At 35.9% G+C, this 23,534-nt stretch overlaps 5 protein-coding genes across 10 annotated transcripts; 3 read left to right on the top strand and 2 right to left on the bottom strand.

Annotated features, from left to right (window-relative positions):
• The first annotated feature begins 1,577 nt into the window (after positions 1-1,577).
• LOC137577610 (mannosylglucosyl-3-phosphoglycerate phosphatase) lies at positions 1,578-10,599 on the top strand. Of its 6 annotated transcripts, none has more exons than XM_068291126.1 (10): positions 1,578-1,687; positions 3,875-4,057; positions 6,543-6,768; positions 7,016-7,619; positions 7,687-7,773; positions 7,835-8,398; positions 8,457-8,971; positions 9,032-9,277; positions 9,348-9,443; positions 9,508-10,598. In XM_068291126.1, the coding sequence occupies exons 3-10, from the start codon at positions 6,553-6,555 to the stop codon at positions 9,577-9,579; spliced, it is 2,400 nt and encodes a 799-aa protein (XP_068147227.1). In that variant the 5' UTR covers positions 1,578-1,687; positions 3,875-4,057; positions 6,543-6,552; the 3' UTR covers positions 9,580-10,598. The 6 variants fall into 6 exon arrangements, with proteins under 6 accessions (XP_068147227.1, XP_068147228.1, XP_068147229.1 ...); XM_068291127.1 differs by lacking the exon at positions 1,578-1,687 and adding an exon at positions 1,733-1,873; XM_068291123.1 differs by lacking the exon at positions 1,578-1,687 and adding an exon at positions 2,113-2,761.
• Git (ARF GTPase-activating protein GIT1) lies at positions 10,555-13,756 on the bottom strand. The gene is made up of 8 exons (XM_068291129.1): positions 13,398-13,756; positions 12,613-13,331; positions 12,397-12,553; positions 12,256-12,341; positions 11,875-12,183; positions 11,456-11,619; positions 11,003-11,384; positions 10,555-10,936 (listed from the first exon to the last, which is right to left on the bottom strand). The coding sequence occupies exons 1-8, from the start codon at positions 13,555-13,557 to the stop codon at positions 10,733-10,735; spliced, it is 2,181 nt and encodes a 726-aa protein (XP_068147230.1). The 5' UTR covers positions 13,558-13,756; the 3' UTR covers positions 10,555-10,732.
• An 86-nt stretch (positions 13,757-13,842) lies between these two features.
• LOC137577618 (uncharacterized) lies at positions 13,843-14,319 on the top strand. Its single transcript, XM_068291135.1, has 2 exons — positions 13,843-14,009; positions 14,079-14,319. The coding sequence occupies exons 1-2, from the start codon at positions 13,899-13,901 to the stop codon at positions 14,175-14,177; spliced, it is 210 nt and encodes a 69-aa protein (XP_068147236.1). The 5' UTR covers positions 13,843-13,898; the 3' UTR covers positions 14,178-14,319.
• Positions 14,320-14,375: 56 nt separating this feature from the next.
• Positions 14,376-15,808, top strand: Rab4 (RAS oncogene family member Rab4). Its single transcript, XM_068291132.1, has 4 exons — positions 14,376-14,517; positions 14,586-14,666; positions 14,737-15,069; positions 15,134-15,808. Exons 1-4 carry the CDS (start codon positions 14,502-14,504, stop codon positions 15,343-15,345), a joined length of 642 nt encoding a protein of 213 aa, XP_068147233.1. The 5' UTR covers positions 14,376-14,501; the 3' UTR covers positions 15,346-15,808.
• A 166-nt stretch (positions 15,809-15,974) lies between these two features.
• Dcr-2 (Endoribonuclease Dcr-2) lies at positions 15,975-22,642 on the bottom strand. The gene is made up of 9 exons (XM_068291118.1): positions 22,457-22,642; positions 22,234-22,329; positions 22,045-22,175; positions 21,510-21,687; positions 21,054-21,364; positions 20,288-20,990; positions 19,657-20,214; positions 19,428-19,602; positions 15,975-19,366 (listed from the first exon to the last, which is right to left on the bottom strand). Exons 2-9 carry the CDS (start codon positions 22,258-22,260, stop codon positions 16,284-16,286), a joined length of 5,166 nt encoding a protein of 1,721 aa, XP_068147219.1. The 5' UTR covers positions 22,261-22,329; positions 22,457-22,642; the 3' UTR covers positions 15,975-16,283.
• Between the last annotated feature and the right edge of the window lie 892 nt (positions 22,643-23,534).

Genomic DNA, 23,534 nt, shown 5'->3' with positions numbered 1-23,534 from the left:
AAACAAAAGAAAAAATATCTCAGATTAATCTAGAAAAATACCAAGAAAAAAAAAGAAATTGTAAAAATTATTCTAAATCTAAACTTTTTTAAAAACAAAACAAAACTCAAAGAAAATAATTAGCTTCCACTAGCATATGTATTTATTATATATATATATATTTATATATATATCTATGTATATATAAACACAGGTGCGCAAAAATTTGATTGGAATATATTCTGAAGTTACTTCAACGTTTTTTTGGTTTCATTTTCAGACAAAGAAACAAAAAATAATAAAAAAAAAAAAGGAAAATTGTAAATAGAAATTTTTAGTTTTTAGTTTTTTGAAATGGAAGAAAAAAAATCAAATGTTTTCGCACTTAATTTATTTTTTAGTGTTATATATATTTATGTATATATATACACCGACATTGTAGAACTGAATGCAATATGCTTACCTTAAATCAGGGTTCGCATTTGCTTGAACCCTGCCTTATACTCTATTTAATCTTATTTCCTATTATCGTTTAGTTTCCTCATATTCCCGTTCTCTTCTTTTTCTTCTAACTTAAATTAAACTGTATAAAAAAATAACGATTAAAAACAACAACTGTATATCATTGTAAAGAGAAAATCCAATACAAAACAAAAATATATCATAATAACTTTGTTAAAATTGTCCGAAGAGCAATTAAAAAAAAAAAAAAAAAGAATAAATCAACCAAGAAATAAGTTGGAATGACGTATGAAATATACACACTGAAGAACATTTATTAAAGCAAAATATGAAGAACATTACGAATTAAGCTAAATTAAAAGTATAAGAGTAAACTTTAACCACAAAACAACAACAACAGAAAACAACAATATTGTAGCACATTTTCGGATTATCAAGTAAAGAAAATTACTGTATCTATTACAAAAAAAATCCCCCCTTAACAAAATACAATCTATGTATGTATAACAACAGACCTAAAAAACAAAAAAAAAAAAAAAACAAAAAAACAAAACACAATGGCAAAAACATTTAATGTAATATTGGTATAACGTAATTTTTAAAAAGTGAGGTACTATGAAAATAAAAAATTATTAAATAAAATAGAAAATACAATCAAAAAAAAAATTTTGGTGTCTTTTGTAGTTATTGAAAAGTTTTGAAAACCCAACCGTTTTAGACTTGAATTGCATTATTTTTTGTTGTGGAAATTAACAACCAACTTGTGAAAATAAATCATGTTAGAATACATTTTCAAATTAGTTTTCAATATGAAATTTTTTTTTTTTGTTTTTAACAGATATGGTGTTTTTTGAGAATATCTGAAACTACCTATTATCTTTGCCAATTTCCAAAGTTCGGAGAATTCTTAGAGAAATATGACTATTGCAGAATTAATCTAATGTGAGGAATATGCAATTTATTTTCAAACTAATGGGAAGATCTAAAAAAACAGGAAGTTTTATTAAATAACTAAAAATATTAGATGTCACAGCATAATGTTTACTGGGTTAGATAATGTGAGACTGTTCCGGTGCGTTTTGTCAGTCTGGTAACACTTTTTGGGGGAGCCGGTCATCAAATACTGGTTCAAAGTGGTTGTTTCTTTAAAATGAAGGGAACCAAATAGGGGGTGTTAAAAACTGTTTTTTTTTGTTGGCGTTTTTTGTTGTGTCTCTTTTTTGTTATTGTTGCTTTTGTTTTCAAGGTAAGCGGTTGTGCGCGCGGATATTTTCGCAAAGTCGTTTATTTCGAAAATTTAGCATCGTTTTTGCTGTGTTTCTGGCCCATGATTAAAGCTCGCCCGCCCACCCAAAACAGAAAAAAATTTGCAAACGAGTAAAACAGTTAAAATTCTGCGCGTTACTTTTTACGTTGGTTTTGACAAAAATTGGTAACCAAAATGTGAACAAAACAAAACTGTAACTATACTGTAGTTATTTACACCCAAACGAGAGTGGGGAGCATAAAACTTACAACTGTAAACAAATATAATAAACCTTGAAGAAATGACATCAATATTAGAAAAATTCGATCCAAGTGTAGGGCACATTAAGTGAATCTAATAAATTCAATTGATATAATTGCGAATTAGAGCAAAAAGCGGATATTCCATTTGGGGTTTGCTAACTACATATATTAAATTTTTCTGTCATTCATAATATAAATTTGGTAGTTGTTGTTCTTGTTGTGGTGTGGTGGCAGGGGTTAGCAGCAGGTTCTTTGAATAATTCATGCCTCATGCCTAGCAGCAGAAATTTATGAAATATATATTAGGTCACTAGGGTAAAGAAGGCTCGGACATTAACTGCATTAAGCAGTTTATTTTATATGGCTAAAGGCAGCTGCAAGTTCAAGTGTACAAAAAGCAAGGGGAGCAAAAAAAAAACGTCGTAACTTCGCAGCCTAACATTACGCACGATACATACACACACACACGCCGTACATACAAACACAACGCACACCTACGCCCGGTAGGGAGAGGGGGTCAAAAGAATAAAGCTAAAAGCTAACGCCTTTTGCGTTCAACACGTTTTTACAAATTACCTTAAAAATATAAAAAAAGACTACAACAACAATATTTTGCTGTAACAATAATCAAGCAAACAACGTGCTGCGGAATTTTGGGAGAGAGAAAAAGCTTTGAAGCAGAATGTGGAAAGCTTATCTCTTGGTACAGCTGATAGTAATTGCTATACATACATATATATTCGAAGAAGTCCTGGTGTTCAGCTGACTTCTACATACAAGACCAACAACAACAACTGCGCAGAGACAACAAGTGAGCCTCATATCTCGAATCTTAATATTTCTTCTCTTGTCTGACCTTCAAGTTATGCTAAAATGAACCAAAAACAAAAAAAAAAAAAAAAATTGGGAATTTATTTATAAACATTTCAATATACACATTCAAAAATCAAAAATTATTTTCAACAATGATTGTCAGCTACATTAATTCCATAAACAGTTAAACCAGCCTATAATGAACTTTAATGCGATTTGTGAATTACTTTTGATCTCGTAATTCATTTCTAGAAATCTACTATCACTTTTAATGACTAAGAAAGGCAAAGTTTCAAAAAAAAAAAAAAAAAAAAACAGATCAAAAAATTACTAGTGAATGAAAATAAAAAAAACTTCCAAATTAGATAATTTGGCAGGAATTGTCATAGAATAAGTTAAACATTTGCTGGCAAATTAACATTTCTTGTGGAAAAGTTGTTGATAATTAAGGTACTAAATAAAAACAAATGAAGACATTATCAAACGGTTAGGAATCATTCCCAACTCCTTATCGTTTATAAACGTTTTAGCAGAATTTATAATTTAACTGTAAAAATATTCCTTAAATGTTTTGAAAAAATTATTTAGTATATGGGCATTTCCAAGGAGGATTGAGGATTCGCTCCAGTTCCAAGAAATAAAATCCGAAGGTTCTCAATTTGTGTCCCATTATAATCTGGGAAAATTACTATAAATTAAATGATCATAAGTCAAATGTAAACCATTTTATTAGATAGTTTTCTGGCATTATGGTATGCCTTATTCCTGATAACCCTATTCCTGCTCCTTTTAATCAATAATAGTTACAGGCGATTTTGGCACAGTTTAAAAATAATTTAAGTTTTAAGCTATCTAGCATTGAACATTTGATAATATTGAGATTAAATATCTTAAATGTTTATAAAAAGCCTAGAAAGACACATAATCATAACTGAAATATTATCAAATTATTAACAATAGTAATTTCTGTACCAAGAATATTTGTTTCTTTTTCTCTTGATTAAATGGAAAGTTTCAACGTATTCAACAAAATGAATTATTTAACTAGAAACACATTTTACAAATTTATGAGAAACAAATTGTTTTTGCTTTTTCTTTTTAATAATTGCAGACCTAATTGAAGCCACTAAACGATAAATAAGCTCCGACGCCAACGCACTTTTGCGCTGCTATAAATAGTTACTAGGGCAACACAGCCAATTCAAAAGGAGTAGGAGGAGGACATCCAACCACTACGAGGAAGCACAGGACGTTAAGGAGTGCGGTTGTATCCATTTTTGGAGCCTGCCTGGAAGTGAGTATATGCAATTAGATGGAAATGTGGAAAGTGGGAGGCAAGAAGAGGTGCGGATGAAGGGCCCGGTTATGAAAATAATAATTAGGTTACCAACCTGTTTTGTGGCCGCTGGGGAAATTTTAAATTTCACCTAGAGTATTTGCTTAAAAAATTGGAATATAACTTTGCTTTTCCATTTGAATTTTCATTTCCGTTTTACCTTTTTTTTATTGTCGGTTTTTGCAAGGCAATCAAGTAGCACTAATGAACTTTTGTTGCTCTCTTATGCATATAGTATACATACATATACATATATCTTTGCCTACGTAACCCTCAAAATGATTGGCTGTTCACTTCATGTTCATGTTCATGTATTCAAGTTCGACCTCAAATGTTTAAGCCTTCTATAAAATTGACCCTTGAACCTTTGACTATACATCTCAAAGGTGTCTGGCCATGTCTAAGTGTAAGTGTATGTGAGTGTGTGTGTTCACTATCCTGAATGAATATTCAAGGATAATACTTACAAATTGCATGCAATTGTTTGCCACTCTGAACTTTCGTGGCTGTCGGAAGTGCTGAGTAGATCCCTCAAGATTCTTTGCTTATAAATGCCAACGAGGCAAAATCCAAAGTAACAAAGTTGCCCAAGTAAACAATCAAACAATGTTAGTTTATTTTCAGTTTCAATATTTCAGACATGATAAATAAACATTAGTATTTTGTATATTTTTGGCATAACAAAGTTTTCGACCCTAAATTAATTATCAGCTCAAAATTGTAGTTTCCATATCTAGTGAAACATTTTTTAAAGGGCTTAACTTACAATTAGACTTAAAGGAGTAGTTTGAATTGAAAATTTCCTTGATAAATCCATGAAAAGTTCTATTTGTATCCTGGCAACGACTTTGAATGATATACATATGTATGTATATACCAGATATCATTGTGTGTATGTTTATGTGAAAATAGCAAATTGTGGTTGTAGCCTTTGCGGTTTTTGCATTTTGTCAGGTTAGCGTGTATGTCTGTGGCATTTTCATTTTCATTCTCATTTTCATTTTCATTTTGCTTTCAAGTGTAACATACATATATACATATGTATCTATGTATTTAGGTAAATAGATACATGATGTATTGTTCAGATTCAAAAACTAATACAGTATGCGAAAATCTCATTATCTTTAAGTAGATGAATTAAATTTAGTTATAAATAACATAAAGTAGGTGAAACAGATTTCTCTAGTCCTTACAAATGCAATAAATTTTAAATTTGCACCAGCTGTGTCCTGTTCCTGTGCTTCGTAAATCGAATACTTTATTTTTTTTTTCTTTTTACTTCTGCATTTCCTGTGCCCATTCATTTCCTGGCTTGGCTTATTCGTCGTCATCGTCATCGTCGTTGTCGTCAGGTCAACTTGTTAATGCTGTTCAGATTGACAATCTAAAAAAAGAATTTGTATTTTGACGCTATGGTAAAAAGGAAGCGATAGATTTGCTCTTTTTCTGTTCTTGTCATATATATATTTTGTATCTTAAACCTTCTAACCCTCTAAAGGGAAATATGTGAATGAAATCAAAACTACTGACTATTTTTATTGTAAATTCTGGATTAAAGTTACGCGTTTGGACCAAAATTATTCAATTATGTCGCCTTCATAGCCAGATTTTTGAAGAATATAGAGATCCGTCACTGATTATACAGAGAACAACTGAATTTGACACTGACCTTCTCTGGGCCTTGGCCAACATTGCGTATACGTTCCGCATTGAGAGCAAAGCACTGACAATGAGATAAACAGACAGAGAACGAGAGAGAGAGAGAGAGAGGGAGAATGTGTTGTTTGCTTTCAATATCAATGTCAATCTGGGTGGTTTAATGGGGCATATCGGGCACACATTTTCAATTGCTATTCATTTCATTCAGCTTTTGTAGGTCATCGATTCAGTCGATCATTGTTTTGTTTCCTTCCTCCTCCTTTGTTGGTCTGTTATGCTTGTTGACACACTCTTGGCAAATATTGCATAAAAATTCAGCTTGTTTGTGTACAATTATTTATTGCACTTGTGTATTTTATTTATTTGCCCCTTTCTCCCGCTCTCTCTGTCTCTCTCTCGTTTTCTCTCTCTGTTTTCATTTCGTTTTCATTTGTTCCAATCTTATCTATATATGTATGTTCATATATACGATTTAATTCATTATATTTTATTATTTTACTTTCTCGCTGCATTTGCATTTTGTTGACTAAAGTGAAAACATTTATTACGAACAATTTTCCTTTTTCTAATTACAAAAGTTCTGTATTTGTTTTCGTTCTTTGCTCTCGTTCTGTAATTATCATTATTATTATTATTTTTGGTTAAAAATGCGTTTACGTTGTGTAAAATTGTTGAGAAAAGTTTTGTAAGTTTTTAATTAAGAAGAATAAAAAAAAAAAAAAAGTAAAAAAATTGTTGGCCAAAAATATTTTGTGTGTTGTTGTCACTTTCACCTTCCAAGCAGCGTCTGTAGAATGAGCAATGCCACAAGCGATGGTGGGGGAGGAGGCGATAGAGGCTTAACCACTAGCTCACCAACGGCAACGGCAATGGCAGGATCAACAGGAGTGGGAGCAGCAGCAGCAGCGGCGACAACCGGATCCGGATCAAATCGTCGACTTAGCAGCTCAACACGCTCATCTGGAGGAGCTAATGGAGCCATGGGCAATGTAGTTGGATGGCTGAAGCAGGTTTCTGTTTGACATTGAATGTAATCGATGTGGTGCTGCACCAAAAACCCCAACCCACCACCCAAAAAATCCCCCTTTTCAACCAACCCCTCTCTCACTAAACCTTTCTCTTCTCACATAGTCAACAGTTTTATCTCTTTCGCTTGCTTTGATGTTTAAGTTGCCTTTTCGAAATCCTTCCAAAGTGTTGTTTACGTGCAAAGTTGAAGACATTTTGTATATATGTTTATATAATTCTGATTTTCAGGCCTCCATTGAAGTGCGCGACGCTGGCACTCGCACATTGTCTATGCTCCAGAGTAGTAATCCGAATTTTCGATCGTTGGATTTATCGACATTGGCCACACCGTCCACCGCCGCTGGTGGTATTACAGCAGCAGAAGCAGTTACCTCTGCTATACCATCAACATCAACGCCGCCTTCACTGAGTGGTTCCTCAATACTCGCCGATCAAGAGGAAGATCCCTATGATAGCAAATCATTGACACCCCAAGACGCTCGTGATCTATTGACACGACCGACACGTGCTTACGCCTCGGTTAGTCAACCACAAAGTCCGCGACATCGCGGCGGATCACGGGGCAGTAGTGTTTCCGGATTTTTACCCGGCCTAAACGGTCGCTCCACTTCGATATCCTCTCAGCTGGAGAAAACAAAGAAGTTGCTGAAAATGACAGAGGGCGAGGATAAACCATTAACGATTCTACACTACAACGATGTCTATAACATTGAGTCCATGGCCGAGACAGAGCCGATTGGTGGAGCAGCTCGTTTTGCCACGGCCATTAAAAGCTATGGCCATTTGAATCCTTTAGTGCTCTTCAGTGGGGATGCCTTTTCACCCAGCATGTGTAAGTCTTATTGACATTCTTGTGATTAAATTAATGAGAACTCAGTGTCATTTTCATCTTCCCATAGTGAGTACTTTTACCCAGGGTGAACAGATGATTCCCGTCCTAAATACAGTGGGTACACATTGCGCTGTCTTTGGCAATCATGATTTTGGTAAGAGTAGAGCTAAGAGCTACAAATTGAGTGAAATTTTTACTTATTCTTCTTTCAAAAGATCACGGCCTCGATATACTGGTGGAATTGATAAAGAAGACAACTTTTCCCTGGCTTATGTCCAATGTGGTGGACAATGAAACGGGTCGACCCCTCGGTGGTGGCAAAATCTCTCATTTTATTTTGCACCAACAAATCTCAATTGGTCTTATTGGTCTCGTTGAGAGGGAATGGCTGGAAACATTGCCAACCATAGATCCCAATGAGGTCACCTATATCGATTATGTAGAAGCGGGCAATCGTCTGGCGCGGGAACTTAGAAACGAAGGCTGTGATCTGATCATTGCCTTAACCCATATGCGTACACCCAACGATATAAATTTAGCTGAGAAATGTAATGGGATTGACATTATCCTCGGTGGACATGATCATGTGAGGGAAGTCACCGAGATTAATGGTAAAATGATTGTTAAATCTGGCACAGATTTTCAACAATTTTCGGTTATAACAATGGAAAGAGATAAAACCAATCGAGAGCATTTCACTACGGATGTTAAGTGTGTGGATGTTACGGCAAAAATACCCGAGGACAAGGATCTTAAGATGGAGCTAGATAAATATGCCAGTAAGAGAAAGAGAATGCATTTTGAAGCATGTCCATTTTAATAATTTTCTTCTTGCAGAATTCATTGAGAGTAAACTATCCGATGTTATGGGTGTATTTAGTGTGGAACTAGATGGTCGATTCTCGAAGGTTCGCACCCAGGAGACTAATTTGGGCAATTGGGTTTGTGATGTGGTCCTAGCAGCTGTCGGAGCTGATGTGGTCATACTAAATGGTGGCACTTTTCGTTCGGATCGGGTGCATCCAGTTGGTGCTTTTACCATGGGTGATCTTGTCAATGTGATACCCATGCGGGATCCATTGATACTTCTGGAAGTAAGTGGAAAAGTTCTTTGGCAGGCTTTGGAGAATGGCGTCTCATCTTATCCCAAATTGGAGGGTCGTTTCCCTCAAGTTGCTGGCATTAGTTTTGCCTTTGATCCCGAGGCCAAGCCAGGCAAACGTATTGATCCACAACTCATTCAAGTGGGAGACGAATATCTGAAACTGGAACAAACTTACAAATTGTGCGTCAAGAGTTATCTTTATATGGGTTGCGATGGTTACACGATGTTCAAAGATGCCAGAGTTTTGGTGAGCTCTCTGCAAAAATCTCTTTCTATTTGCTTTGTTAACATTTGTTTTTATCTGTAGATGGATGATGATGCCTGCCCGGAGTTGGGTATAACACTACAGAATCACTTCAAGGCAATCAATTCCCGTAAATGTGGCCAAAATACTAAGCATCGTCAATCGTTGGTCACTTTATCCAGGCGACACAGTTTAGTTCAGTGTCTGGATAGTTTAGACCTGGATGGTCCCTCACCCATACGTAAGCTCAGTGTTGGTGGCGGTCATCATAATAAGTCTTTGGATCTCTCACATGGCAACTCGCAAAAGGTAAATCAGATAAAAAGGAAGAAATCATGAAAAAGCATCAACAAGAAAACGCTTTTCAACTAATTTTCAGATGCTGCGGAGGGCTTCCTTGGATGATTTGGAACAATCCACCTGCGATCTGGCACCACAACTGGAACATCGCATAGTTATGATACAAAATGAAGAGGTAGACTTGATTTAAATTTATTCTTTAGAACAATTTATACAATATATATCGAAATATTCTTTAGCACCATCGACAACTTCTGTTTAAAAAGGAAACTCACATAATGAACTCCACCATAAACGAAGAGGACGAGTAAAGAGCTTCCACTTATAGCTTTCTTTATTTTTAAGCCAATATTTTGCATTTATGATTGATATTTTTATCATTTTCTTTCCTTTTTTTTTTGGTTTTCCTAGTTACAAGTTTAGACAACTTGATGAAGATTGTAGTAGATCAACATCTTGCGTTACGGAAAGACATATTTAGTAGTTACACATAATGTTAGTTAGATATATATTTATTGCGCTAATGCTGTTGTTATTAATAGTTTAATTTTTGTTGGGTCTAAGTTAACGTAAACTTGATATTGTATTATATACATATATATACACATATATGTAAGCTTTCAGTGACGGATGGATAATATAATAGATATACTTATAACTAGTATCTCAATCAAATGTCCTGAAATTTCAAAAAAATCCGCCACTGTATGCCATATACATACCTATAGACATATATAAGCAAAGAGTACTATAAGTTTTTAAACAAACATTACAATCCATTTGAAGGTTGTTATAATGCATCGTTTTGATTTTGCAAATGAAAAGTGTGAAATATTTGGAAAAGAAAGCAATATTTTTATGAATGTGTAAGAAGCAGCGTATACATATACATGTGTATGTATGTTTGAGTGTGCGTGTGTGTATATTTTTGAAAGGAAGTTTCCTTGGAAAGCATAAACTGTAACAGACCAGGCATATATATACTTGATAACGAATATAGAAAATTGTTTAACTGAATGTCCAAAAAACAAAACAACAAGAAACAAAAGATAAGCTTACAACTGACAACAGCAAATACAAAGTTAACCGAAATGTACAATATACATACAAAATCAGCAGTCACTTAACAAGATATATACATACATATATATAGAGTACATGTGTGTGTTAGGAGATATATACATATATATAAATGTTGCACCTGAAATAGTAGTTAATTTTTTAGATATTTCCATTTCTTTTAAGCTCTCTCTCTCACTTTCTCACAGAAAAAAACTAAAACTGTATGGCTTGATGTAAAACATTTATTAAATATATGAAATATATATGTTTATACATATATATATATTAAATATGAAAATTTTGCTTCTATAGTGGAAGCACTTGTTAGTCACAAAATGGGTTTAATACTTGTAATTGTTAAACAACACAAAAAAGAAGAATTGCAGAAAAAAAGAATGTTTGTTAATAGAATTGTAAAACCAAAGTCTTGATGGCACTAGCTATATGAAAGGCACAATCTCGTACTTCCAATGTATTTTTCTGTATGCCCAGTTTATCATCAGTCTCAATGGACTTTTGTAAATTCTCACACTCATGTTGTATGAGAATATTATGACGTGTCAATTGTTTAAGAGTTTCCCTAGTTGCCTCACTAGCGTTGGGTGGCTGGAAATAACAAAATATTGCAAAAAATTATAAAGAGGAACTTGATTCACTCTAATTTTAACTTACCAAATTTGTATACAAAGCTATCAAATCGGTAACAGCTGAACGTATCCTTTCACCATGCGGTGCTATGGATTGCTTTTGTTCCTCGGGTCCTTGTTGCATGGCAATTATCAATTCCTTAAGGCGCCGTGTGACTAAATCAGATTTTAGTTTAACCTCTTCGCCAAAAGGCTTGCCATCGCCAGCCATTTGATACATGCTGGTTGTATTCCGGACATCTGTTTGCCCTTTGACCACTATTGGTGCTAGTCGTCGTTCATACATGCTTGCTGGTCTTTTAATGGTCGATTGATTTGAAGATGATGAGCTGTCATTTGGATTACCCTCGGGCAAAGAGAGTGGTTCATGTTCTGTGTCCGGACTGCTGAGACTTAAATCAATACGTCTGAAGAAATTATAAAATTATAAATGATAATAAAAACTTAAAAATGAAAACTAAAAGATTTCAATGCTCACAATGGCTCATCATAGACGCTGGTATTTGATGTACTAGAGAATTTCGATTTTAATTGAGAATTCTCGCTGGATAGCTTTTGCACAACATTTTTTAGCTGATTGATTTCAGATTTGTATTCACTGAGCTGTTTGCGCAACGTTTCCATTTCACTGTGAGTCTGAGCCTAAATTAATAAAATTAAATCAAAATGTTTACATAAATCAAATAATTAACTTAAAAGAAAACTTGATAATCAAATTAAAATAACAGGTCTAGGGTCTATATAATTAAACTACAGAATTCTATTTCTACTCAGCTAAAAAATTTTATTTAATCTATGAACACTTTTGGCGGCATTGCTATTAATAGTAATGAGTCTTCTTCATTTTTAACCAAAACTATTGTTCAGTTTGAGTATCTTTTGACGCATAAGGTTTACCTGCTGGGCCATTGCCGGCACTGGAGAGTAGTCATCATCGCTGGCCACCGGATCATAGATTGGCTCATCATCTGACAAATTTGGATCATGTATGGCGCTCTGTTCGAATGAGTTGAGCAGAACTGAATTATTAAATGACTGCAGCGATTGCAACGATGTATGCTGTTGTTGTATATGATGCGGTGGCATCACTGGTGCATCTAGTGGACGCAAATTGGCCATATTCTGTCGACGCAAAGCATCGATGAGCACATCGGTCAAAAGACCAGCGAATTCAGAACGATTGAAACGCGCCAACTTTTGACGACCCTGATAAGAGTAGACATAATTGAAGGGAGAATTAAACAAAGAGGTCACATTAATTTAAGCAAAAGGTCAAACCTGATTGCGAGTGGCACTAAGAAACGGATTGGCCGGAAGAAATGGCACAGTGGCATGATCAGCATTCAAAGTGCTTGTAGACCAAACTATCAATAAAAACAAATTACATATATCACAAGTACTTATATTTGGCTTACTCACTCGCTTCACATTCACGTCTATCTACTTCATCGTATAAATCCATTACCAGCTCTTCGAACATTTTATTAGGCACCAATTGCAATTTTCCGCGTGCTATTTTCAGTTGTTCACTGATATCGGCACCATTTGTCTCTGGGATGACAAGATGTCGGCCAGTCTGAAAGTTTTGTGAATGTTATGCTAAGAACAAAATGTCACTTTGCTTATGAAACTTACCGAATGATCAGGTTTTTTGCCACCCAAATAGACAATTATCCGATCGGTCACATCATACATGGCATCAAGCAGTCTCTCTGCGATTGTATTATGATTATTAGCCTTGGCCAATTCCAATGGGGTTAATCCATTGCCATCTAAGGCATTTACATCGGCTCCATAGATCAATAGCATCTCGATCTGCGATGCCTGACCAAACTTCGCTGCCATATGCAATGGAGTTGAGCATTTCTCCTCATGATAGTAATTCGGATCGGCCCCTTGGACAAGCAAACGCAAAGATGTCTCCAGATTGCTAGTCCTTACACTGGCATGAAGTTGTTTGCTCAACTCTTGCTCCAGATTTCCAGCATTGCCGGCGGCATCATCTTCCATATCCTGAAGACTTGGTTTCAAAACAAACGTTAGATTTACATGCTTGGCCTTGATGAAATCCGACTTTGTAGGATGCAATGCATCCTTGGGAGTTGGTTTGCGCCAACGAGGCAAATGTTTGTTGCCACTGGAAGAGTTCGTTGCTCCGCCATCCAACAAATGATGCTCCCATACACTATTGGCTCCATGGGCATTAAGAGAATTAACGAAATTTAATACCGAAGGCTCCCAATTGCCTTGACGCAGCGATTTCACTATAGAAAAATGACGTCCCAAACTGCGATGAACCGAACAACAATCGGCGCAGAGCAAAATGCCTCGATTTATACTGGCCCAGGAAGGATCTACGAACAACGAGAGAGACATACTTAATCTTCATATTCTAAATGATTGCATTTGTTTGTTTTTACCTGTAGCTCCACAATCTCCACAAACTTCTGTTTGCAAACGAGATTTAGATTTACTGCGAGACATTTTACTTGCAGAGGGTGGAGTCGTCGTCGATGTGGTCTCTGTGGGCGCTATAAATAATTTCTTATGAGCTTCGATTATGCTGCTGGCAAAACACATCACACATGTTCCTTTTTCTAAATATCCACATTTAAAATGAACTTAAATTGTTTGGTTCCTTTATTGGTTAAGAGCAAGCATTTTAAATATTTTTCTTTTAACGTTCAATTCCTCCAATTTCCGTATAATATTGAAGAGAATCGTTCGTCACCCGTTAACGTTGTTGTTTGCTTGGCGTAGTTTTAGGTTTTAGAAGCAGTGTTGAGCAACGTCAGTGGAATCTGGCCATCTATATGAAACAAATTGGTATGGCAACATTTATTTTCAACAGCAAAATTCTTGCATTACCCAAAACTACTTCAAAAAGTCAAATAAATAATTATTTCGATCAGCCGTTCAAGATGAAAACTCCAGTTTTCGGTGAGCTCAACACATTTGAAGTGTCCGTCCTGTGCAGTTTAATGCCAGCTGTTTTTATTTTCCTTTGGTCGTTGATAACCGGCGATATAAAGGTGAGAGAGAAAAATTTTGTTCTTATCATCACAATTAATTAATCATAAATTTTTTTATTACACCTGTAGAATTTTGAAGGTAGCCGGCTGGCATATTCAGAGTACACCGCAAAAGATCCGATCAATTGTTACCAAAACTATGTTGAGCAGAAGTCTAAGGATACTTAAGGATACTTTAGATTATAAATATATATATATGTATAAAATGTATTAAATTTTGTTATCTACACCGATGTGTCATGTGTAAATAAGTGTCTTTTGCCTGTAAACACAGTAAATTTACCGCCTGGTCACACAGACTAAAACGAAAGACTCATCTTTTTGTTTTAATTTTAATTTAGAAGCTTAAAGCAGTATTTTGATCTCCAATTACGTATATTGCTGCGAATATTGACTACCCGGTGCATATCCGACGTCATTTCGAGCTGTGCATTAGTTCCTTGCGAATAGGAGAAGATTACAAAAAACAACGACGCAAAAGCAGCAAAAACAATGTCTGAGACATACGGTTTGTCATCAGGAGAACAACGACTATCTAATTAGATATTCTAATTAACTAATATTTTCTTAATTTAGATTACCTGTTTAAGTTTCTGATAATCGGCAGTGCCGGAAGCGGGAAAAGCTGCCTTTTACATCATTTCATCGAAAGCAAATGTAGGCATAAGTTTGTTTAATTTTTTTCTGTGTCGTTTACAATTTGTTATCTTTTGCATGGGTCCACTAGTCAAAGACGACAGCTCCCACACAATTGGGGTGGAATTTGGTTCACGTATAGTTAATGTTGGCGGTAAATCAGTAAAATTGCAAATCTGGGATACTGCTGGACAGGAGAGATTCCGATCGGTGACACGCTCCTACTATCGCGGGGCGGCTGGTGCATTACTGGTCTATGACACAACTTCGAGGGACTCATTCAATGCATTGGCAAATTGGCTAAATGATGCCCGGACATTAGCCAGCCCAAACATTGTTATACTCCTGGTGGGTAATAAAAAGGATTTGGAGGAAGCACGCGATGTGACATTCTTGGAGGCAAGCACCTTTGCCCAGGAGAATGGTAAGCTTTAGGGATGGTGTCATTATTGGCTTTGTTATATATATATTCCTTTTGGTTTCTGCAGAGCTTATATTCTTGGAGACGAGCGCCAAAACCGGCGAAAACGTGGAAGAGGCCTTTTTGAAGTGTTCAAAAACCATATTGGCCAAAATAGAGACAGGCGAATTGGATCCGGAACGCATTGGCAGCGGCATACAGTATGGCGGAGCAGCTCTGCGAAATCTCCAGACCCGACAACGCAGCATTAACAAACCAGATTGCACATGTCGCGTGTAGATGACGACAGATTGAATCCACTCAATATTTACTTTACTTTTGAATATATTATAAAAAAAAATTAATCTCTAATATGCGAACTCCCCGGATCGCATTAACAATTAGGTTGTTCTATTTTCTATTTGTGTCACTTTAGTTCATTTTAGTTTTTAATCATTCCAAAATGTGTGTTAGTTTAATTTTAAACATTTTAACAATTTTATTTTATTATATAACTTGCTGAATTATTTATACGAATGGTCTCCAAGAAGTATGTAGTTATCGTAAAATATAAGGGACTAAAAGTGAATGTGGCACCAGGCAACGCCAAATGCTGGCTAAGATTTGGATTTAAATGGAAGGAGAATGTGTTTGGCATTTTTTGTTTGTAAATAAAATTGCACAGCGATTATAATTGTAAAGTTCTCCAAGTTATGCACGCGATTTAAATAAATAAAATGTAGAAAAAACGAACTAAACGCAACTAATTAAATTTTTTTAAATAACTTAAGAAAGCAGCATATAAATATGGAAATGTTGAACAAAATGGCTAGCATGTTAAATTTGCTTAACAACTAATCCCGAAGTAAATGCAGTTTCCAATTTAAAAGCTGACTCCGTACCCCCGAAACATTTGAACAACAGCATAATTATAAAAAAAGGTTTTTTATTTATTAACTTGAGAAAATTTGATTAAAGTATAGACAATACTAACTCTTAAAAAAAAATTGAAGATTTTGTTCTTTTCAAACAATTATAGACTTATATTAAAGTGTACAACAAATTGTCAGCTTTACAAGCCAGTCTCCTATAAATCCTTTGGAAAGCATTAACATATTTTTTAAATGCTGATACAAACTAACTCCAAGTATGAATTTGCGACTAAAAGGCGATCAAGACTTACAGTCTGTAAATCCTAAACGTCTGATATTCGCAAATTGATGCTGGTCGTTCCATATCTAAGCTTCGCTCTTAGCCAGTTTGCGTAGTGCGTGTTTTGCTGCCGCTAGCTTGGCTTGGCTGTTGTTAGTACCAAATCCATAGACCTTAATGGTTTTCTCATTGCAGGTGAACGAGCAACTAACCATCACCTTACCCTGATCCATAATGGCAGTACCGAATACGGGTTTAGCTAGCTTATGCTCATTGAGTTGACGCAGAGGATTTATAGGCACATTTCGTGAGAATTCAATAAGTTCTGGCTCAAAGAGTCCGTATACCACCTCCCAGGTTTTTTGTAGATCCTTGGAATCAAGATAAACGGCTGCAATTAAGGCTTCGACAACATCACCCAAAGCCTTGGGCACATCTACATTTTCCGACATATTCAATTTACCCTGAAGTGGCTTTTCTTCGTTGGTAGACAAACACTCGACCATTTCCAATTCATCTTCCTGGTCCATAGGAATGGGATTTTGTACATCGTTTTCTTCTAGAAGTATGCGTACATGATGGGTTACACGGTGCTTATGTTTTTCCTGGAACTTCACAAAATTGTTGATCGATTCGGTCAGTAGCGAATTTTCAGCTAAAATGAAGAAATGAAACCGATGCCTAACACAAATACATGCCAATGTTGTGTTATTGACCAAAGCGGATCGCAAATCTGTTAGTTGGCCAGGATTCATGCGGATATTACGCTCAAAAATATATGCTGAGATTAGGAAATCCAAAATGGCATCACCAATAAACTCCAACTCTTGGTAGCAGCCAGTCAAACGGTTAGTGGGATTCGATGGATGAGTAAGAGCCTGAAGTAAATACGCGCGGTCCTTGAAGGTGTATCCAAGGTTTTTCTCCAAATGACGATAATTGATGAGTAGTCCATCGATCTCATGGGGATCACGAGCTGCTCGTGTACGCGTACTACCCAATTGAAGGTCAAGAAGTTGGGACAATGGCTTACCAATGTCTACCTGCTTGCAGATGCCAAAATATTCCAACAAGCGGAAACCATGCTGTAGACCATAATTCTTAACAATAACGCCAAGGAGAGCTTCCAACGTGTCGGCGACCACCTTGTTGGGCAGTTTTAATTTACCAACGCAGAAATTCATTTCAGCTTCATAATCCGTAGTTGTATAATTGGCATTGGCTTGACAGCTCTCGACAAACTTTTCATAATCCGCCGGGGTTAATTTTCCCAATGAAAAAATTTCTTCCTCAGTAAGTTTTAGGGCACCCAGATTCCTTGGTAATATCAATTTGGCGACTTCTGGCTGTTCTTGAAACAGATTTAATATATTATATGGCAAACTAGTACCGGGCGGTTTCCAGTTATACTTTGGAGAAAATAAGGTGCCATTGATTTTCGAAGGAATATCGGTTTCGTTCATACAATATAGGAGATTGCGATTGGACACCAATGTGGATTTTATTTGGGTGAGAACGCCTTCGTTCCAGTTTGTATGCATGCTTGACAAATACAATGTTGCACTCATCTTTAGAAAACTATCTCCCAACAATTCCAAACGCTCCATGTCAAAGACATCCGAACTACCGGAAGTTGTAAGGGCAGATAAAAATTCACTTTGCTCGGCGGGCGTTATGTATTCATCGGAAATGGTTTTCTGCAACACCGATAGCTGCTCAACTGGAGTAATTGGTTTTGAGTTGGGTAGCAACGCTGGTAGAGATGTGTTCGCAGCAGTTTTGCAGTCATAAATATTTCCCTTTGACATATTGAATTGCGCCTCAATCCAGAATTCTTTGTCCTCTTCCTCCATCTTGTCATAGTTGACAACCATGCCGCTGGTGAATTGACAGTAATAAGCCAGTTCAACTGGATGAGTAGACATCATGTTGCGGCTCAAGTCCACTGGTTCCATATAACTTTGCCAGGGTGCTTCTAGATCACTAATCTGAAGACGTTCCATTGATACCTCTAATTGTTTGGTGGGCAATGGATCCAACATGGAGCGTGGTTCCTCAACTTCTACGCTAACTGCATTACCTGTTGTATCTACATTGCGGCGCAATGACAAATCGATATCCAGCACCTTGGGCCGGTAATCGGGACCATTTTGTGGTAGCAAATGTAGTCCCAAATAAGTGTTCATACGCTGACGCAGTGCCTCTGCGTGAAGGAGGAAATGCAAACGATTTAGAATACTCGGCAGAAAGAGTAATTTTGTCCAAAGATCGCCGGGAAATTCAAAATTGAAGCACAGCTCCGGTATTAAAATAATTCGCACACGAGCTTTGCTCTGAGTTGAGGTTTTTACTCGCTGTCCTACATAGAAATTCAATTGCTGTGTTAATTCACGAACTTCAATAAGGAACTGATTTTGATGGACCACATCTTCGATGACATTTTTATACTTGGACATGGTGTACTCATAATAGTTAATTTCGTGTTGGTTACTTTCCATCATGCTAAATGGGGTCTTATCCCTGTGCACTTTGGTGACTAACATCCGTTTATCCTGGTAGTTTGCATACCATTGGGTCACAATTTTACCCTCAAAGTCTTCCGCGCATGGAGGTTTTTGCTTGCGTCTTTGATCCAGGCTTACAGGTTTTGATTGTGGCAGTCCACGATAGAATTTAGTCACTAAATTCCAATCGATTACATCGCCTTCCCCTTTTCCTTTTGATTTGATATCTAAGGGGACTACCAGATAGGAGTTCTCCTTGCTGCGTTTATCAAGCACAAAGTAGGACTGCCAAATTTTCAAGATATCTCTAAACAGCATAATATGGAATTGATGCAGATGATACAATTGCTCTTCAGTTTTTAAAATCACTTCATGCGGCTTTTCAGCGACGGCTACGTGAATCTTTCCATGACTGCTAAACAGTGGCATTTCAGCCAGAGGTGGCAGTCGCTTACGCAGGAGCAAGGCATACCCACGCCCGGTCTGTAAAGTTCCGTGCATGTGCTCCGTGTATTCATTTCGCTCGAAATGTGGCTTCAAGAATATCTCATAAGCATAACAGGTCTCACCCACACGAGGACGTGTATCATAGAATTGAGTGGGACAGTTTACGGGATAGGTGCTGGTATTATCTGATTTATCGTCTTTACGCTTTACTTTGCTTACTGCAAAACAAAATTTTTTGGTTATTCATCTTTCATTTCTCTACGGACTAATTTCACTTACCATCATCGTCGTATTTCTTCCAGTGCTTAAAATGTATATCAGAAACATCATTTAGGCGGTCATTTAATGAAGTTGGCATAAACTTTTGATTAAGCTCTCCATGTTTATAAAGTTCTTTACAGACATTGAAGGCAGCCGAAATTTTAGCTGATTTATTGCAATTCATGGGATCTCCCTAAATGAAAACAAGCATGAATTTTAGTTTGCACAGAAGATTACTCATACGTACATATATGGTGTTCCTTAACTTGGTGCTAAGTGGCAGATTAACGGAAACTACTTGCTTACATTCGCCACTTTTGCCAAACTGTGCTTTACGTTCGTCTGGGTTAAGCAATTTGTACCACGGCATATTAAAACCAAATGCATCGGATGGTAGGGTTTGACAATAACGATGTAGCAACGCAAGCGCACTACTGGCCAAAAGCAGAGTACCATGCTCATTGACAAAAGGCGGAATTACATCCCTAAAATGTTCATTTATTTCATCCATTTGTGGCTCGGCACGCTCCAAGACACGATCCTTTAGATAGTTGGCTATAGCTAAATGAGCATTCTGATAGTCGGTGATTCTCTTGGCAGTCTTTGACCTTTCAGATTCCGATGATATGATAAGAAAAACAGCATTTTTAGAACGAGCCCGTCCCTTTGTTTGCACATATGAATTAAATGTCTTCAAAGGATCCAGTATAATGACATGATTACAGGCCTGCACATCGATGCCCTCCTCTAAAACGGATGAGCATATCATTAGATTTGCCTCGCCTTCCCGAAATTGTTGAATCGCCTATAAAGAGAAATGGAAATTGTTGAAGAAATAAAATTTATATCGATTTTTAAATAAACAAGTTGTTGTTTACCGAATTTTGCCACTTTCGTTCTAGTACGGTATCGAAATTTTGAACGATTCCATTCCGCCCTACCATAAACTGTGGCACCAGTACATTCTTCAGCTCCGGCACTGAGGCGATATAGTGAAGAAGCATACCGTAGATGCTCTTACATGTGTACCTTCGTTCTACAAACACTAGACAGCATATATCTTTTGGATTCTTGTTGCTGAAGGTTTGCTTTAAATACTGAAGAAATTTTTGCACTCGAGGGGTAGAAAAATTGTATATGATCTCTTCGGTGTCCAATTTACCGTCAGCTATTTTCTCATCATCTAGCAAATCTCTTAGTTTGCTTACAAGCAAATGTCGAATATTATCACATAGAGCAATGGCCATTCGGTATACTGCCCTTAAGACCAGCGTCTCTGCCTGTCGTTTCTTTACTTCAAACTCAACTATTAAGGCAACGATCGCTATAGATCCCATGTAGATACCATACTCTTCCAGCTGATAGATAAAATCGTTAAGTAGCAACTTTACGACACTCTTCTTGTTTGGATCCCGCTGCTGCTGAAGGCCTTTGGAGAAACGGAATGGTTGTTTGCCAATATCCAAAGTGTCCACCTTCTTTTGAAAGTTTTCAATATAAAATTTAATAGTATCTACGACCGCAAATTGACGATTTCCATAGCCATATAACAAGAAAAACTCTTTTGGCTTGGTCGAGTAACTAAAAGACAAATGAATAAATTAAATTAAAAAATCGAGATAAAAAGTAAAAGATATATATTACAGCATGACATTCTCCATTTCTTTCATATCTGACACGGTGATAATATTGCCATGATAAGTTGTCTCTAGTTCTTTTAATAATTTTTGCACGTTGCTGATCTCATTGCCCTTGATCAAAACTCCGGTAAGGCCAACAACTCGTGGCAGTTGCACACTGGGCCCAACGTGTAGAAATAAACGCATAAATTCACGAAACGGATGACGTCCGGTGCCATGATGACATTCATCTATAATCACAATGCTTACGGAGCCCAGAGACAGATACGAGTGAAGCATCAGGTCCAACATAACCTGGGCAGTACCAACAAGAACCTAATAGAATTTATGCATACAATTATTATAATCATTGTAAATACATACATACATCAAACTTAATAATTAGTTTAATAATTAGCAAACATGAAACATGAAATTTGGAAAATCATGCAATATCAAAACAATGCAAATTGGAACATACTTGATTTTCTTCTACTTCAACAACCCATTTGGATTTACTCCATTCATCGACACCTTGTTCGCCTACATAAAATCCAACTTTAAAATTTGTATGCGATTTTATGGCCTTTGCCTGTTGACGGGCTAACTCGACAGTGTTGCACATGAATAGAGCTCGTTTTCCGCCATCCTCAATGGTTCTATAAGTTTAATTCAAAACAGATAAAAAAATGTATCCCATAACCTACATATGTTTGTATCTTATGTCTAAGCTAAAGTGTTTATTCTCAAATTTCAATTTTGTGTTTTTTTTTTAAAACACTTGAGCGTACATTTTCCTTCTTATATATGTACATATGTAGATACATATTTCATTAAATGCACTTGCCCTTTTCATATTTAGATACATACATACATGCATATGTACATACATAAATGCCTCTCTGCTAGCCTTAACTGGTAAATCGCTGACGTTGTGAAATTCAACTTCAATTATTTTTGTTTTTTTTTTTTTTTCTGTTTGTATTCTTACATCAATACAAATAATTATCACTTACTTATCAAAGTCCAATGAGAAACGCTTTAATGCCAGGATGGCCACAAAGGTTTTGCCGGCTCCTGTGGGCAGATAGACTATACCATTGCGTTCAGTTAGATGGTCAACCAGACGCAATTGATAACTACGTGCCTACGACGAAGGATAAAAATTTTAAAACGTTTACAAATATAAAACCAAATCAGCTCACATGAATTTCCTTTGGTGGGGTTGCCATCGCGCTAGCCGGCCTTTGTTATTTTTTCGCAGAATCAAATAACCCTTGTGCTTCTGATCACCGCATTCACTATACAATCATATGTATGTATATATGTATTATAAATCACACGTATGTCTTACAAGCGAAGGGATTGTTCTTATATCTGATATGTTACGTGGCTTAATATTAGTGGCGAACAAATATGTATACTTACATGTGTTTTTTATATATGCACACACAAACACAGGCAAACCTCTTTGTCTTTTTTGTTTTTCGGGGATGTACCGAATTTCACTTTTAATTGCAATTATTTATTAACTATAAACACAACCAAATCAAAAAGGAATAAATATTACAAAGGCACTTACACACGTTACGAATTAAAATAGTACAAGTTAACAAAATCAACAAATTTTAATAAAAATAAAACTTGTCAATTTTTTGAAGCAGCTGTTCTGAATTTCGGACAATTAGAATGTAGATAGCGGCTATGTACATTCATTTTACATAATCGATAGGCTGTGGCTGTGGTCTATCGATTTTTTGCCTATCGAGCATAGCCATTTTTGAAAAATGCCGACAAAAGGAATTTAACGATTAAATGTGAAAAAGGCTAATCATAGTTGGTTTATTAGTTAGTTAATGAAGTTTAAATCTGTATCCTTGCAGTTATTTCTCTAAATTACGAACTATACACAATCCATTTAACTTAATGTTTATGTCGTTAATATATTCAATGGTATTTGCATTCGAAAATTAACATAACTAAATGCTGGCAAAACTCTTATGTATAATGGAGAAAATTAATTGAGGCATTTGAATAGTATTATTCCTCCAATGACAACACACGGTTCAACATTCAGAAATTTAATATGCTAAAAATATCATACAATAAGATGTAATTTTTCTAGTGGTGGTGAATTTTATATTAGAAAAAACATTAAGGGTTTGAATTGGAAAAGGTAGTGGCACATTTCATATTCATTTCATATATCATGTAGTGATGATTGTTTTTACAAACAAAAACATTTCAACTTTGTAAAAACAAATGGGCTCATTCTATCATCTAATATATATTAAAAAAATAAATAAAGATTGCATTCTGAAAGTACTTATCACGAGAAGCCTCTTTCTTCCCATACTTGATGCAGTTTCCACGTTGTCATTTTGTATAACTGTAATTATTTTAATAAATAATCTAAAATCATTAGTATGAACGATTAGCTAAGCGAATCATTATAATTCATTTGACAAAAACATTTACGTACTTTGTGAACCAATTAAATTATGCA

Source organism: Drosophila tropicalis, unplaced genomic scaffold, assembly GCF_018151085.1.
Source record: "Drosophila tropicalis isolate 14030-0801.00 unplaced genomic scaffold, ASM1815108v1 contig_593, whole genome shotgun sequence".
NCBI classification, from domain to species: domain Eukaryota; kingdom Metazoa; phylum Arthropoda; class Insecta; order Diptera; family Drosophilidae; genus Drosophila; species Drosophila tropicalis.
This window is presented reverse-complemented; position numbering and strand designations above follow the sequence as displayed.

Excerpts from the sequence above, each read along its gene's own strand:
- LOC137577610 (XM_068291126.1), top strand. The coding sequence starts at position 6,553 with ATGAGCAATGCCACAAGCGATGGTGGGGGAGGAGGCGATAGAGGCTTA. Across the intron at positions 8,972-9,031 it reads TCAAAGATGCCAGAGTTTTG|ATGGATGATGATGCCTGCCC; the intron begins GTGAGCTCTCTG and ends TTTTATCTGTAG. Across the intron at positions 9,278-9,347 it reads CACATGGCAACTCGCAAAAG|ATGCTGCGGAGGGCTTCCTT; the intron begins GTAAATCAGATA and ends ACTAATTTTCAG.
- Git (XM_068291129.1), bottom strand. The coding sequence starts at position 13,557 with ATGTGTTTTGCCAGCAGCATAATCGAAGCTCATAAGAAATTATTTATA. Across the intron at positions 12,342-12,396 it reads TAGACGTGAATGTGAAGCGA|TTTGGTCTACAAGCACTTTG; the intron begins GTGAGTAAGCCA and ends TTTTATTGATAG. Across the intron at positions 11,620-11,874 it reads TGCCGGCAATGGCCCAGCAG|GCTCAGACTCACAGTGAAAT; the intron begins GTAAACCTTATG and ends TTATTAATTTAG.
- LOC137577618 (XM_068291135.1), top strand. The coding sequence starts at position 13,899 with ATGAAAACTCCAGTTTTCGGTGAGCTCAACACATTTGAAGTGTCCGTC. Across the intron at positions 14,010-14,078 it reads TGATAACCGGCGATATAAAG|AATTTTGAAGGTAGCCGGCT; the intron begins GTGAGAGAGAAA and ends TTACACCTGTAG.
- Rab4 (XM_068291132.1), top strand. Across the intron at positions 14,667-14,736 it reads TCATTTCATCGAAAGCAAAT|TCAAAGACGACAGCTCCCAC; the intron begins GTAGGCATAAGT and ends TGGGTCCACTAG. Across the intron at positions 15,070-15,133 it reads CACCTTTGCCCAGGAGAATG|AGCTTATATTCTTGGAGACG; the intron begins GTAAGCTTTAGG and ends TGGTTTCTGCAG.
- Dcr-2 (XM_068291118.1), bottom strand. The coding sequence starts at position 22,260 with ATGGCAACCCCACCAAAGGAAATTCAT. Across the intron at positions 20,991-21,053 it reads GAAATGGAGAATGTCATGCT|TTACTCGACCAAGCCAAAAG; the intron begins GTAATATATATC and ends TTTGTCTTTTAG. Across the intron at positions 20,215-20,287 it reads AACGAAAGTGGCAAAATTCG|GCGATTCAACAATTTCGGGA; the intron begins GTAAACAACAAC and ends TTCTCTTTATAG.